Source organism: Oncorhynchus clarkii, chromosome 31, assembly GCF_045791955.1.
Source record: "Oncorhynchus clarkii lewisi isolate Uvic-CL-2024 chromosome 31, UVic_Ocla_1.0, whole genome shotgun sequence".
In the NCBI taxonomy this organism is placed as follows: Eukaryota; Metazoa; Chordata; class Actinopteri; order Salmoniformes; family Salmonidae; genus Oncorhynchus; species Oncorhynchus clarkii.
Genome location: NC_092177.1, coordinates 17902869 through 17917754, shown reverse-complemented (window position 1 = coordinate 17917754; position 14886 = coordinate 17902869). Strand labels below are relative to the sequence as shown.

The following is a 14886-nucleotide window of genomic DNA, read 5'->3' as shown; positions in this document are numbered from 1 at the left end:
AATGGCCTTACTGAAAAGCTAAGAGACTTTTCAAAGTGGCACCGTCATAGAATGGCACTTTTCCAACAAGTCAGTCCCGGTCAACTGTATGTGCTGTAATTGAGAAGTGGAAACATCTAGGAGCAACACAGCTCAGCCGTGAAGTGGTAGGCCACACAAGCTCACAGAACAGGACCGCCGAGTGCTGAAGTGCATAGCACGTAAAAATATTCTTATATAGTGCACTCAGGGGCCAGTTAATTGGTTTCTAGGGTTTACCGACAAACAAAAAACATCCAGTCAGCGGCAGTCCGGTGGGCGAAAACAGCTTGTTGATGAGAGGTTAAAGGAGAATGGCAAGTATTGTGCAAGCTAACAGGCGGACAAATAATGGCGCATTGCAACAGTGGTGTGCAGAACGGCATCTCGGAATGCACAACTCGTCGGTCTTTGTCACAGACGGACTATTGCAGCAGACGACCACAGCAGGTTCCACTCCTATCAGCTAAAAACAAGAAGAAGCCCCTCCAGTGGGCACTCCCTCACCAACACTGGACAACTGAGGAGTGGAAGACTGTTGCCTGGTCTCACGAATCCCGGTTCCTGTTGTGTCATGCTGACGGCAGTCAGGATTTGGCGTAAGCAGCATTACTTCATGGCCCATCCTGTCTGGTGTCAACGGTACAGGCTGGTGGCAGTGGTATAATTGTGTAGGGAATGTTTTCCTGGCAAATGTTAGGTCCCTTAATACCAATTGAGCAACATTTGAACTACACAGCGTAACTGAACATTGCTGACCAGGTGCACCCCTTCATGGATACAGGGGGTCCGACCCGGTACTAGATTGGTGTACCTAATCAATTGTGTAGATGGAGTAGGGTGCCATTTTGACCACAAGACAATGTGATGTTAGAGAATACTGACTAAACACATACTATTTTCCAATGAGGCATGTGAGTGTCTCTACATGTGTACAGTATAGTGTTGTAGTGACTGTATTCACTGTCATTTCTTCTCAAAGTTTAAATCCTGAGTTTATGGCCTGTTTTATACAAATGTAATTATTGATTTTCCTAACTGAACAGCCAACAGCAACTTGTGCCCTATCCCCTACTATTTTATAGTGCAGTACTATTGACCAGAGCCCTATATAGGGAATAGGTGCCATCTGGGACTTATCCATAGACCTACCTCTAGAATGCAGTAGTCTGTTCCTCTGGCAAACAGGAGAGTGGCATGGTGGGACAAGGTTCTCAGTCTGAGAGACAGTTTCATCTTCTCTCTATAGCGGTTCTCCATCAGACGGTACCTGATGTAACCCTTCCCACTGAACCATAGAGACTGACCTCCTGTGGTTTAAAAATAACATATAGATGGATCAGTTATGTGACATCTTACATCTCTGTTACTAATATCTGTTTTGCTGGTGACTGAAGTAATGGTTATATCGGATCTGAAGAAACAGGAGCCGTTCTATTCATCTTGAATGTGAGAATAATGTCTAGCAAAGTTAGACTAAAGAAACAGTCATTGGAACACTTTCTTGGTTGATGATCTGTTTGGTTGTTTGAGTGACAGACAGTACCTGAGCAGTCTCCCTGTTGGTCAGGTGGACAGATACAGCTGTATGGTCCCTCTCTTTGGTTGGACACACATCCCTCAGGACAGGGCTTCCCCTCACAGAGCTTCAACACAGGACACTCACCACCTATTACTCAACATATCAAATCATTACAATAAGGGAGAGGACACACCCTAAATGGCACTCCATTCCCTATACAATGCACTACTTTTTGTAGGGAAAAAAGTGCCATTTGGGATGCAGCCGGAATGTAGTGTATTGGACGACTTCTATTGTTTTATCGATAACTTGACGATATGTGATGAGTGATGTGTGTTGTGTAGTGGTGTGCGCGGTGTGTGATGTGGTGGTGTGTCGTATGTGGTGGTGTGGTGGTGTGTGATGTGTGGTGTACCTTTACAGAGGCACACAGCAGATCTGTGATGTGGCGGGGTGATGAGGCTGAGTCTAGCCGTGCTGTAGGTGGTCAGGAAGTTCTGGTCCAGGGTGACCACCTCCCTACAGAGCATGGCAGGACAATCCAAGCCTGCACATAGCTTCCTGAACACCCTGACCACGCGGAGGCCTGTAACCTCCTGGATTGCACCCACAGAAGCATTGAGCTTACGAAGGAGGATCCCGTCCTTGGTAGTGGTCAGGGGGATACCGGGAGGTGACCGCTCCAGAGCCAGCAGGACATCCAGGCTACCAGGGGGCTCACAGGGCTGCAGACTGACCAGCTGGACATCACTCCTCTTGATCCCTGCCACCAGGCGCAGTGCCCTCAGGAAGCCCCTCCAGTGCTCCCCTACGAACTCCTCGGGGCCCACCCCAGCCAGACGGACGGCCACGGAGCTCTCCAGCATGCGCTTGGTCACCTGGTGCACGTGCACACTGACACCGGTTGCCGTGGTGAAGCGTCCGTCAGTAACAGTGACGTTGAGCAGGTAATGGCCCAGCTTGAGGACGTGACCCGGCCGGGTCACCAGACGGCCATCTGAGGGGGACAGGGAGAACAGTAGTGTATTGGCTAAATTGGGCTGGAGGTTGTAGGTCAGGGAGTCATAGAGGTCCTGGTCAGTGGCTCGGATCTGACCCAGCACCCCGCCCGGATAGGCCTCTCCTGGGGTGGAGATGAGTACCTCCAGGGGGAGGATAGCAGGGGGGTGGAGGCTCTCTTGGATCACCCTGATATTGATCACTGTGGAGGCCAGGATTGGTGGTCTGCCACTGTCTAGCACCTGAGGAAACACAACAGGACCACAGCCATTACATCATTATTACAACCTATCACTATAATCACTACCCAGTGCTTGAATTCCTCACTTCAGGTTAAGAGGATAAAATAACAGGCTTGCAAGTGCCATTGATGACCAGAGGGGGGAGTTGGTGGACTTTGAGTCACTGCTGCTTCTGGGATCAAAGGACAGAATCAATACAGTAGAGGCAATCTGTACAAACTCTGGGATTAAAGGAGAAAAGCAATACTGGAATGAGGGCAATCTGTACAAACTCTGGGATTAAAGGAGAGAATAAATACTGGAATTAGGGCAATCTGTACAAACTCTGTTATGATCACAGAAGTTTACAACCATTCCTGTGTTTCCAGTGAACCTACTGGTGCTCCCTGATACAGACAGCAGGTATACTACCCTTCCACTATTCCCTGGGTGCTGATTAAGCGGATGTCGATTAAGGCAGCCCCCTGCAACTCTCTGATTCAGAGGGGTTGGGTTAAATGCGGAAGACACATTTCAGTTGAACGCATTCAGTTGTACAGCTGACTAGGTATCCCTCTTTCCCTTTCAACCATTCCTGTGTTTCCGGTGAACCTACTGGTGCTCCCTGATACAGACAGCAGGTATACAACCCTTCAACCATTCCTGTGTTTCCGGTGAACCTACTGGTGCTCCCTGATACAGACAGCAGGTATATGACCCTTCAACCATTCCTGTGTTTCCGGTGAACCTACTGGTGCTCCCTGATACAGACAGCAGGTATACAACCCTTCAACCATTCCTGTATTTTCAGTGAACATGGATAGCCATTTGATTAGCTGTTCAGGAGTCTTATGGCTTGGGGGTAGAAGCTGTTAAGAAGCCTTTTGGACCTAGACTCGGTGCTCCGGTACCACTTGCCGTGCGGTAGCAGAGAAAACAGTCTATGACTAGGGTGTATTTGACCATTTTTAGGGCCTTCCTCAGATACCGCATGGTATAGAGGTCCTGGATGGCAGGAAGCTTGGCCCCAGTGATGTACTGGGCCGTACGTACTACCCTCTGTAGTGCCTTGCGGTTGGAGGCCGAGCAATTGCCATACCAGGCAGGGATGCAGTCAGGATGCTCTCAATGGTGCAGCTGTATAACTTTGAGGATCTGAGGACCCATGCCAAATCTTTTTGGCCCTCTTTACCACTGTCTTGGTGTGTTTTGACCATGATAGTTTGTTGGTGATGTGGACACCAAGGAACTTGCGGCTCTCAACCTGTTCCACTACAGCCCTGTCCATGAGAATGGGGGCATGTGCTCGGTCCTCCTTTAGCTGTAGTCCACAATCATCTCCTTTGTCTTGATCACATTGAGGGAGAGGTTGTTGTCCTGTAGCTGACCTCCTCCCTATAGGCTGTCTCATCGTTGTCGGTGATCAGGCCTACCACCGTTGTGTCATCGGAAAACTTAATGATGGTGTTGGAGTCATGCCTGGCCATGCCGTCATGAGTGAACAGGAAGTACAGGAGGGGACTAAGCACGCAGTCCCTGAGAGGCCCCCGTGTTGAGGATCAGCGTGGCAGATGTGTTGTTACCTAACCTTACCACCCTGGGGTCGGCCCGTCAGGAAGTCCAGGATCCAGTTGCAGAGGGAGGTGTTTAGTCCCAGGTTCCTTAGCTTAGTGATGAGCTTTGAGGGTACTATGGTGTTGGACGCTGAGCTGTAGTCGATGAATAGCATTCTCACATAGGTGTTCCTTTTGTCCAGGTGGGAAAGGGAAGTGTGGAGTGCAATAGAGATGGCATCATCTGTGGATCTGTTGAAGCAGTATGCAAATTAGAGTGGGTCTAGGGTTTCTGGGATAATGATGTTGATGTGAGCCATGACCAGCCTTTCAAAGCACTTAATGGCTACGGACGTGAGTGTTACGAGTCTGTAGCACTCACTGTAGTCATTTAGGCAGGTTGCCTTTGTGTTCTTGGGCACAGGGACAATGATGGTCTACTTCAAACATGTTGGTATTACAGACTCAGTCAGGGACATGTTGAAAATGTCAGTGAAGACACTTGCCAGTTGGTCAGCGCATGCTTGGAGTACACGTCCTGGAAATCCATCTGGCCCTGCGGTATTGTGAATGTTGACCTGTTTAAAGGTGTTGTTTCAGTGTTACTTGCTTCGAAGCGAGCATAAAAGTAATTTAGCTCGTCTGGTAGGCTCGTCTCACTGGGCAGGAGGATAGAATTACGGTAAGATTTGCCAAATGGAGGGCGAGGGAGAGCTTTGTACGCATCTCTGTGTGTGGAGTAAAGGTGGTCTCAAGTTTATTTCCCTCTGGTTGCACATTTAACATGCTGGTAGAAATGGTATTTTATTTCACCTTTATTTAACCAGGTAGGCTAGTTGAGAACAAGTTCTCATTTGCAACTGCGACCTGGCCGAGGTAAATGAGGTAAAACTGATTTATGTTTCCCTGCATTAAAGTCCCCGGCCACTTGGAGCACCTCCTCTGGATGAGCGTTTCCCTATTTGCTTATGGCCGTGTCCAGTGAACCTACTGGTGCTCCCTGATACAGACAGCAGATATACATCAATGGTTGATCTATTACTAATAATTTACTGTATCAAGAACAAAACACATATCAGAAAAATGTAATACTACTGTTAGCCTAATTAGCATTTTGTGAATGTAGTCCAACCTGAGCATGTAGTATGTAGTGGTCCTTTACTGTGCGGTCCAGCAGTGTGGTGGTCCTGAGGGTTCCCTGGGGGTCTATTAGAAAGGAGCCTCCCTCATCTCCCCCAAGGATGGTGAAGGAGAATGGGGGGCCGTTGTGGGAGGCATCCCTATCTGTTACAGTCAGCTTGAGAACACTGCTCCCTACTGGGACACTATCCTGGGGTAGAGAGTGGAGAAGGAAAGAAAGAGGGGGACAGAGGGAGGGCGAGAGACAGAGAGAGGGGGAAAGAGAGAGAGAGAGATTCCATATCCATGCCTTTCGATGTTGATTCAAGAGCTACTGTTCAGAAGCTTAATGAAGCTCCCTCGTTTATCCTTTCTCTTCTCAGCTATACATCCTGTATCTGTACCTCACACTATTCCTTACACTCATCTGCTTCAAGTGCAACTCTATGGCACCCAATAACGTTTCTGAGGCATCTTCAGTTAACTTGCACCCTTCAGCTAAACCTCACTTCATTTAAGAAGTGTAGTCAGTGTTGTCTGTCTTACCTGGATGACAAGGCTGTAGTCAGCCTCAGAAAACACGGGCGCATTATCATTCACATCCGACACGTCAATATTGACCAGGGCACTGCTGGATCTGGATGGACTCCCACTGTCTGATGCCAGTACCGTCAGAGTGTACGCAGGCACCTAGTTTAACACAGAGTAAAGGGGTGGGGAAAAAATCTACTCTAGACTTTGTGAGCAATTAAAAACAATTGAGGCTTGTAACATTGCCAATACTTGTCTGCTTCAAACTGTGATAATTGGAGTGTTAATTGTGCTCTGTTGAATGAGAGGAACATGGGAAGAACGTGGAAAGTTAGTTAGCTACCTTTTCTCGGTCTAACGGGCAAACAACCTTCACCTCACCGCTGACCGTGTCTATGGTGAAGGGCCCGGCTTGGTTGCCCTTGACGATTGAAAAGTGGATGTGATTGTTGGAGGGACCATCAATGTCATCAGCCATCACCTTAACAACAAAGAACAGAGTGCATGAATGGACATGTTAACACTAGTAACAATAGTGCATCAGATGTTTTCTAGTAAAATTACACAGCAGGATTTCCCTTTCTTTCTACAGAGCATTTGAGTACAAATCAAAGCTTGAAAATGTTTCATTTATAATGATTGGGGATTTAATACCACTGGACACTCACCGTCAACATGGTCAGGCCCATGTCGGTATCTTCACTGATCACAGCAGAGTACACCTCTTGGCTGAAGACAGGAGAGTTGTCATTGACATCTGTCAAGTAGATGGTTACCGTGGCAATGTCACCTTGGCTCGTCCTGCCTTTGTCCGAGGCCTGTACTGTCAAATAGTGCTCATGGGACGCTTCATAATCCAGAGACTTGGTCACAAATATGTCACCTGTAGACACACATACATACGCTCAGTAAAGGGACACTAAACTCACATGACTAGGACAGCCTTTTCAATGGCAATCCTCATTTAATGTCATAAACAATAAAGTTTACATTTATAGTATAGCTACCGGTGTGTGAGTCCATGCTGAACATCCCATGCTCGTTGCCGTTGACGATGGAGTAGATGATGTCAGCGGTGGCCTTGGGGTCTCCGCTAGCCGCAAACACCCTGACCACCTGGGTCCCCAAGGTGACGTCCTCTGACACCGTGACGCCATAGTCCCTGTTTTGGAAGGCCGGGGGTCTGTCATTGACGCTGAGCACAGAGACCAGCACGGAGCAGACAGAGGACAGTCTTCTGGGTGAGCCCTGGTCTGTGGCCCGGACACGCAGCGTGTACCCAGCCTGGGTCCTCACCAGGGGTCGCTCCACACGGACCAGCCCTGAATGCTGCTGGATGGAGAACCGGCCATCGGCTGAGTCCTCAAAGGAATACAGGATCCTGCTGTTGTTTCCTAGAGAGAGGGAGAGGGACAGAGAGTTTAACCCATAAACGCACAGCCATCTCCACTCTATCCTACATGAACAATCCAGATGAAATGGGAGGTCAATGGAATTTTGACCCAAGCTTGCCCAGCCCAAGCATATCCATTATACTATATCTGACCACAGTCATTTGTTAAGATAACTGCACGGCAGCTGAGTGAATTGGGGCCAAATCTCTCCATGATCTCAACGACCTCCAGTCATCAGATGACAAGGCATTTCATTAACTGATCCTGAACGATGCGCGTTAATGAGGCCAGGGAGAGTGAGTCTGTCTGTGATGACATGGACATCCTCTGGGCAGGTCTGTGTTTAGGTCTGTGATTAGTGTAGACAATAGGGTTGTTTATGATAGAGGCCCAGCTGGGGCACGACATGACTGCCTCACAACAACAGGCCCTGATGAATACAGCCAGGCAGGCATCACAAATTAAACCCAACTCCCGCCATTTATGATGCAACCAAAGAAAGAGAGGAGTATGCTGCATAACTCAACTCTTATCACAGATTAAAGTCTGTCTGGCTCTCCATCACAGCAGGCACCAGTGGAGATACAGAAAGTCCAAGGTAGGAGTCCATGGAGAAATATCCCGACGAAATACAAATGGCTCCAAGGAAAGCAATACTTTCTCAATATGAAGTGCTGAAAAGCACCAGTAAGAGGTCAATTAGAGGTATATTGGAACAAACAGCTACAATTTGTTGTAAAATCCACACAACAACACTGTTGTTGCACAACTACATCATCATACAGTAAACTCTTTCTGCTGGGAACAGAACCAAAGGTTGCGTCCCAAATGGCATCCTCCCTATTCCCTACATCCTCCCTATTCCCTACAACATAATACACTACTTTTGACCAGACCCTTATGGGCCTTATGAGTGTCATATCCAGCGTGACTTAAATTAGTGCATTCATCTTAAGATAGCTAGGTGAGAGAACCACATTTCACAGTCATAGTAAGTACATTTTCCCTCAAAGTAGTAATCAGCAAAGTAGATGTACTTGTAATTTCATACTAGCAAGTGTTTTAAAATATATACTGTATATATATATATATATATATATATATATATATATATTGACCATGTGTGGGTGTGTTTTCACCTTGGTTAGGGCTGTTGACTGAAGAAAACTACCTAATGTATAGTGGATACCATCACTTTATACTCATATTGCTGAGGACCAATGGACAAAAGCACTGTCCGTATCAATCACTCACTGCATTAAGTCCATATAGAGGAAGTCTTTCATTCGTTTGTTGTTGTTTTCCTGTTGCTTGGTTGGAGAGGAAATATTATTTACACAGATTTCCGGTGTTTAATTGGATTTCGAGGAATATTTGGGCTTGACTGTTAACTGTTAAGAGGAAAGGACTACTGTCAATAACAGACTAAATAACATTGTCAGCTTATCATCAAACCAATATTTTTCCAGTTGAATAATTCCATCAGCCTGGGCCGTGTTAATTTGTGTTTCTATGTGTGTGTGTCTTCCGTTAATACCAGGATAAAGCACAGACCTCATTCTCTGTCTTACTGCATAATTGATTACTTGCAACAAAGAGCAACCAGCGCTTGCTTATGACTTTGGAAACTTCTGCAAGACTTACTTCAAAAGGTATACCACACCAACCATTTATTTTGAATGTGAATTAGGACTTTTCTCAAGGCTCTTTATTCATTACATCAGCATATCTATTCTATTTGATCCGTAAATCGTGATATTGCCGCACATTTATGAAATGAGCTCTGTCTAATAACAGGATATATCTTCTGAATACTTTTTGGTAAGTTAATGCCTCTTACCTGCATCCAGATCAGTGGCCTGTAGCCGTGCCACATACGTGTTTATCTCAGTGTTCTCAAAGACAGTGACAGGGTAGGGGTCAGCTGTGAACTCAGGAGCGTTATCGTTGACATCTCCCACTGTTATCACCACGTTAGCCTGGCAGTAACGCTGTCCTCCGTCATCCGCTTGTACCAATAGACTGTACACATCCCTCTCCTCACGGTCCAACGGCAACAGGGTTCTCAGCCGGCCTTCAGAAAACACACAGCACAGACAACTACGTCTTAGGTTCTACAGGCTCCACTCCTAGAACATTTACTAGTAACATTTGGTGAACAATTTTCACCAAACATGATGATTATATGTTTGATTGATATACAGTACCTGTGTCTGATTCAATGCTAAAGTAATCAGCCCCATCTCCAGAGAGAGTGTATGAGATCTGAGCGTTGGATTGGATGTCTGCATCAATGGCAGAGACTTGCAGGACCAGCCTCCCTTCAGGAGCGTTCTCAGGGACTGTCTGGGCATAGAGAGCCTGTAGAGGAGTCATGGACGTTACATGAGGTAAACAACTCTGTAAGAAACTCAACAAAATACATAGAAACTTTTGGACTTCATATTACATAGAAACTTCGTAGGGTCATTTTGTTTAAAAGTAATTTCACTCTGTTTCAGTATGTTCTCTAAGTGCCTTTGTACTGCCCAACCCTTACCCTCTCACAGACAGGACTGTTGTCGTTTTGTACTGCCCAACCCTTACCCTCTCACAGACAGGACTGTTGTCGTTTTGTACTGCCCAACCCTTACCCTCTCACAGACAGGACTGTTGTCGTTTTGCACTGCCCAACCCTTACCCTCTCACAGACAGGACTGTTGTCGTTTTGCACTGCCCAACCCTTACCCTCTCACAGACAGGACTGTTGTCGTTTTGCACTGCCCAACCCTTACCCTCTCACAGACAGGACTGTTGTCGTTTTGCACTGCCCAACCCTTACCCTCTCACAGACAGGACTGTTGTCGTTTTGCACTGCCCAACCCTTACCCTCTCACAGACAGGACTGTTGTCGTTTTGTACTGCCCAACCCTTACCCTCTCACAGACAGGACTGTTGTCGTTTTGTACTGCCCAACCCTTACCCTCTCACAGACAGGACTGTTGTCGTTTTGTACTGCCCAACCCTTACCCACTCACAGACAGGACTGTTGTCGTTTTGCACTGCCCAACCCTTACCCTCTCACAGACAGGACTGTTGTCATTTGCATCGAGGACACTGATCTCCACAGTGGCTGTGGTCACAGACGTTCCATCGGAAGCAGTGACGTTCAGGAGGTAACTGTCCCTCTCCTCCCTGTCCAGAGCTCTCCTCACCACCACCCTCCACTCCCCCTGAGAGTGCTCCAGGTCAAACTGAGCCCGTGGATCACCTCCTGGGAGAGGCAAAATACATTTAACATTCAGGGTAACAAACAATTTTGCAAAATTATCCAAAGCAACTGAAACATCCCTGTAACATTCTGTAATTAAAATACAATCTGTTTACTCAAGCCAGCTAGAGTACCTGTGATGAAACAGCAGATTGGCTTGTTGAGGTCTTCAGAGTCTATGTCGGTGGTCCTCAGGACTGCTATGGCCCTGCTAGGAACGGGGATGTCCTCACTGACGCTGGCCCTGAACACCTCTGCCGTGAAGTGCATAGGATTGTCATTCACGTCTACCACCGTCACCTCCACTGTGGCAGCGGTATTCAGCCTCCCGCCATGCCCTCTGTCTGTAGCCAGTACTGCTACTGAGTACCGGTCCTGCTGCTCCCGGTCCAGCTCCTTCAGGGTTGTGACCCACCCTGACTCTTCATCCACAGCAAACATCCCCAGGACATCTACAGAGTTTTGATACTGGTCCAGACTGTAGGTAACCTGGCCGTTCACTCCTGAGTCTAGATCAGTAGCTTTCACCTGAATCACTGAGGTCCCTTTAGGTAGGTTCTCAACAACAAATGATCTGTAAGAGTCCGATTCAAACTGTGGACTGTTATCGTTGACGTCCTGTACCTGAATATGGAGTTGGGCAGTAGTAATCACATCAATGTCCTCTAGGTCGCCCTGTGCCTGCAGAGTCAGCAGGTACCATTTAGTGGTTTCAAAGTCAAGACGTTTGGCTAGTTTGAGCTTCCCTGTGTCTGTGTTGACAACGAAGACTTGGTCTTGGTTGCTCTCAGGGGTGCTGCCTTTAACAAGGTTGTATATCAAAAGCTGCTCACTCTCTTGGATGACATCAATCTCAGAACCTATAGGAAGACCCTCACTGACTGACCATCTCTTCTGTAACTCAACTAGTTTTGGCACGGTCACCTCCTTGGGCAGTAGTCTGATATATACTGGCACCAAAGTTTTTTTTGGTGGATCTCCAGCGTCTTTAGCACTCACATAAAAGGAAAAGAGGTCATTTTTATAAGCTGTAAAATTATTTTTGGCAATTATATCACCATTGAGAGGATGTATGTCAAAACCTCCCACCTCAGATTGTACAGTGTAAGTGATGTCAGCATTGCTGCCTTCATCTGCGTCCACAGCAGTAACTCTGACTATGACAGTTCCTTCAGAGACATCCCTGGGAATATTGGCTTTGTATTCTGCTGCCCTGAACTGAGGAGCGTTATCGTTAACATCAGTCAGGATCACGTTGACAGAGGTGAAGCCTAGCTTTCCCCCTCCATCTTTAGCCATCAGACTAATAGAGATTAGGTTACTGATTACATTTTCTCTGTCTAAGCTTTCCACAGTAAAAATCTCCCCATTTTCATTGATAGTGAATTTGTCCTTTGCGACATCATTCACTATGTAATATGTCACCTTGCCATACACTCCAAGATCTTTATCGGTAGCTGTGACTTGAGTGACCAACGTGCCAACAGGTGAGTTCTCCAACAGCTCTACAACAGAGTCAGTGTGGGAGAAAGAGGGGCTGTGGAGGTTAGAAGTGACCACTGTGACCTGTACATTACATACACTACTATAAAGCCCATCAGACACAGACACACTGAGGTTATAGAGTGTCTCCCTGTTCAGCTTGCGGTATTTTGATATGACAATCTCTCCACTCCTTCCGTCTATGGTGAAGCTGGAGTCCTCATTGCCAGAGAGTAGGGAGTATTCCAGGCGGTCAGTGTCTGACAGGTCAGCATCAGAGGTCCTCACACAGGCTACAAAATGACCCCTTTGGGCCAGCTGGCTGACCATAGCCTTATACAGATGCTGTGTGAAGACTGGTGGGTTGTCATTGATGTCTGTCACTGAGATGATGACCTGGACCTCACTGGATTGGGCAGGGACACCCCCATCCACAGCTCTGACCACCAACCTATGTTGTGGTCCCACCTCAAAGTCTAACAGGACAGAGGTCATGATCACCCCACTGTCTTGGTCAATGGTGAAGTATTCTGAGCCACCCCCCTCCTCCACTAACTGGTAAAACAGCACTTTGTTGTTGCCTGAGTCTGAGTCTGTGGCAGACACCTGTAACACTGACGAGTCAATGTCAGCCAACTCAGACACACTAGCCTCATATAACCTCTCTTTGAAAGTCGGTGCATTATCATTGACGTCCTCCAAGATAATGTCAAGGAAAACTTCAGAGTGAGCCCCTGTAAGTGAGTCTGAGGCTCGGATACTAAGTCTGTATGCTGGGTGGGTCTCGTAGTCCAACGGCTGTACAACATGGAAGACACCAGTGATGAAACTAATGGAGAACTGACCTAAAGGGTCTCCCTTTGATATGCTATAGACAGTTCTTGGTCCCTCTGAAGCATTGGCCTGGATCTTCACAATGGAGGTGTCTAATGGAACATCCTCTGGTATAACTATGTCATAGGATGATTTTTCAAACACAGGTACGGCTTTGCTCACCACTGTCACAGCCACCTCCACTGTTGCCGAGAGAGATGGGTCCCCTCTGTCTTTAGCGATGACGCTGATTGCAAACTTAGTGTCAACGTCTTTTGGGTGAACGGTCCCTTTGAGTGAGAGTTCCCCTGAGGGGCTGATCTGAAAATATCCCCAGTCTTCTTTCAGCTGGTATTTGATCTCAGCATTCCTACCAATGTCTTTATCCACTGTGGTTATCTGCCTGACAACCTGACCCACTGCTGAATCTAACTGCACCAGGGCTGAGTAGGGGAGTCCCACGAACACAGGCTCATTGTCATTTACATCTTCAATGGTCACCACCACAAGAGCATGAGCCACCCCTGAGGATCTGTGTTCCTTCGTCACCTCCACAACGATCTCAAATGTATCCTGTTCCTCTCGATCGAAAGGTACTCCAGTCGTAAACAGCACACCAGAGGTGTGTCCAATTTCAAACCTCCCCTGTGGGTTCAGGATGGTGTAAAACAGAGGTTCGTTTAACCTTTTTCTCGCAGCAGTCACCACAGCCAGAGTTTTCCTCTCAGATGAGTTCTCTGGTAGAGAGACAGTATACAGGTCCTTGGCAAACGCCAGATCTTTGTTCTGATTCTCTCTTATGTTAATTTTGACCATGGCAGTCTTGGTGAACTTCCCATCAGACACTCCGACTGTCAACTCGTACCCATTTCGCAACTGGGCTGGATTCAAAACAGAAATAACGCCTGACTTGGGATCAATCATGAATTGATCTCCTATGTTTCCATCTGAGATAGAGAACAGTAGTTTGGAACCAGGTCCTGAATCCAGATCAGTGGCGTTTATAGAAATCACCTTCACTCCACTGTAGGTTGGCACTATGACAGACGTCTCAAACACGTCTTGGCTGAATGTTGGGGGGCAATCATTGACATCAGTGACGTGGATGGTGACATAGGCTATGATATCAGAGAAAAGTTGTGGCTTTCCACTGTCATGGACCTGCACAGTGAAGTTGAACTCTGACCTCTGCTCATAATCCAGGCCAGTGACAGTGCGAATGGCTCCGGTGCTGGAGTCAATGGCAAAGTATTCAAGGGCATAGGGCTCTACAATCTGGTAGACCAGCCTGCCATTCAGATCACTGTCAGCATCAGTGGCTTGGATAACCAGAGGAGACCTTCCATTGGTTAGCACCACACTGTTAACAGGGGCGGACTCACTGACAACTCCTCTGAACTCTGTCTGTGTGAACACTGGACTGTTGTCATTCTCATCTCTGAGGTGAATAAGGACTGTAACATAGTTCACCATCTCTGCCATGTTGGTGGCCTGCACTGTCAGTCTATATGAAGACACACTCTCATAGTCCAACAGCCTCTGAGTGACAACAACCCCAGAGGTTGGATTGATATCGAAGGCGTTGTTGACATTTCCCTCTCTGATCTGGTAGAAGACAGAAGAGTGACTGGAGGCAGAGACCAGAGTAACTAAGCTCCCTACAGGGGCTGTCTCACTGATAACAGCTGAGATCTCCTCCTCAGGGAACCTGGGCCTGGCGTTATCTGGCACAGTGACAGCTATACGTACTGTTGTCACCGCACTCAGTGGAGGCGCTCCTCTGTCTGACGCCTTTACAGCCAGCTCAAACTGACTCTTGTCATCACGATCTAGCTCCTTAGCCACTGTAATGGTCCCCAGGACTAGGTCGATAGCAAACGAGTTGTCCTCGTTCCCTGTGAAGGGAAAACACCAAAAGAGAGTAAAAAGCAAAGATATTAGTAACAGCATGGATTGTTATTCTACAGTCTGGTGTACTGTAGTT

The 14886-nt window shown here is 47.2% G+C and overlaps 1 protein-coding gene across 1 annotated transcript in view; it reads right to left on the bottom strand.

Moving 5' to 3' along the window:
* The window catches only part of LOC139391087 (FAT atypical cadherin 1b), a 46244-nt gene that overhangs the window by 16790 nt on the left and 14568 nt on the right, over positions 1-14886 (bottom strand). The window contains exons 13-24 of the mRNA XM_071138599.1: positions 10742-14797; positions 10414-10610; positions 9565-9718; positions 9198-9431; positions 6971-7357; positions 6632-6846; positions 6307-6444; positions 5979-6122; positions 5446-5643; positions 1956-2781; positions 1565-1687; positions 1171-1328 (exon numbers count right to left, since the gene is read on the bottom strand). Of these exons, the coding sequence (XP_070994700.1) occupies positions 1171-1328; positions 1565-1687; positions 1956-2781; positions 5446-5643; positions 5979-6122; positions 6307-6444; positions 6632-6846; positions 6971-7357; positions 9198-9431; positions 9565-9718; positions 10414-10610; positions 10742-14797 (6830 nt within the window). The remainder of the gene's footprint in view (positions 1-1170; positions 1329-1564; positions 1688-1955; positions 2782-5445; positions 5644-5978; positions 6123-6306; positions 6445-6631; positions 6847-6970; positions 7358-9197; positions 9432-9564; positions 9719-10413; positions 10611-10741; positions 14798-14886) is intronic.